At 56.4% G+C, this 1,308-nt stretch overlaps 1 protein-coding gene across 2 annotated transcripts in view; it reads left to right on the top strand.

Moving 5' to 3' along the window:
* Positions 1-1,308, top strand: part of CNGA3 (cyclic nucleotide gated channel alpha 3) — a 35,227-nt gene that overhangs the window by 27,296 nt on the left and 6,623 nt on the right. For both annotated transcript variants that reach the window (XM_011969625.1, XM_011969624.1), the window contains one exon: positions 607-713. In XM_011969625.1, the coding sequence (XP_011825015.1) occupies positions 607-713 (107 nt within the window). The remainder of the gene's footprint in view (positions 1-606; positions 714-1,308) is intronic.

Genomic DNA, 1,308 nt, shown 5'->3' with positions numbered 1-1,308 from the left:
AAGCGATTCTCCTGCATCAGCCTCCCGAGTAGCTGTGACTACATACATGAGCCACCACGCCCAGCTGGAGGCTTTGGGGTGCTGAGCAAGCTGCAGAGGGGCGGCAGGGGCAGGCTGCTGTGCCCGTGAGGCTAGGAGAAGAGCTGGGGGTGCTGCCTGTGTGGGAAACAGCAGAAAGATGGAGAAGGTAGAAAATATTTACTGCCTGTTCCATTGTTAATCTCTCAGAAATTCTCTTATTTTTCGTTGAAATTTGACCCCAGAAAGGGCAGGTCCTTAGCCCCTTTACCTGACTCTGCCAGTGAGGCCTGGAAAACAGTACCTCCTGGGATCTTGTAGCTCTCTGCTGAGACGCAATGGGGCCGCTCTTTGGGGTCAGTCCTGGCTCTTCTCAGGAGTTCTGTGACTGTGGGACAGAAAAGCTTCTCAGAGACAGTGGTGCCTCATCGGAAGCTCGGGTGATTATGCTGAGGTAGTGACACCGCAGGCAGGGCCATTCCCAGATGACATGATCCAGCGTCTTCAGCACAGAGCCGGTGCCCACACACGGGTGGCCCGTGCTCCAGAAACACGCACAGCCATCCGTCTACCACTTGGCGTCTTTAGGGCCTGCTTCGATGAGCTGCAGTCCGAGTACTTGATGCTGTGGCTGCTCCTGGACTACTCGGCAGATGTCCTGTATGCCTTGGATGCGCTCGTGCGAGCTCGGACAGGTGAGTGTGCCCCAGGCCTGGGGAGGGGACCGTGGCGCCCACAGGAGTGTTCCGGGAGACCCAGCACAGTGGATGGGACATTGCCTACCTTTGACCATGAGAAGCCAGGCAGGTCTGGGGACCTACGACCGTGAGGGTAGGTGGTACGGCCTCAAGCCCCTCTACACAGAACCCTTGGACAGGACACTGAGCAGGGGCCAGGACACCTAAGCTCTGGGCTCTGCCCTTCCGACAAGCTGTGTAACCTTGAGCGAGTCAGGCTGTCTCTGGGCCTTCTTTTTGTCACCTCTGAAATAAGCAGGCTGGGCCAGGCGCAGTGGCTCACGTCTGTAATCTCAGGACTTTGGGAGGCCAAGGTGGGCAGATCACTGGAGGTCAGGAGTTCAAGACCAGCCTGGCCAACATGGTGAAACCGCATCTCTACTAAAAATACAAAAATTAGCTGGGCCTGCTGGCATGTGCCTGTAATCCCAGCTACTTGAGAGGCTGAGGCAGGAGAATCGCTTGAACTCCGGGAGGTAGAGGTTGCAGTGAGTGGAAATCATGCCACTGCACTCCAACCCGGCCGACACAGCAACACTCTGTCCAAAAAAAA

The sequence above is a fragment of the Mandrillus leucophaeus genome, unplaced genomic scaffold (assembly GCF_000951045.1).
Source record: "Mandrillus leucophaeus isolate KB7577 unplaced genomic scaffold, Mleu.le_1.0 Scaffold9, whole genome shotgun sequence".
Lineage (NCBI taxonomy): Eukaryota > Metazoa > Chordata > Mammalia > Primates > Cercopithecidae > Mandrillus > Mandrillus leucophaeus.
This window is presented reverse-complemented; position numbering and strand designations above follow the sequence as displayed.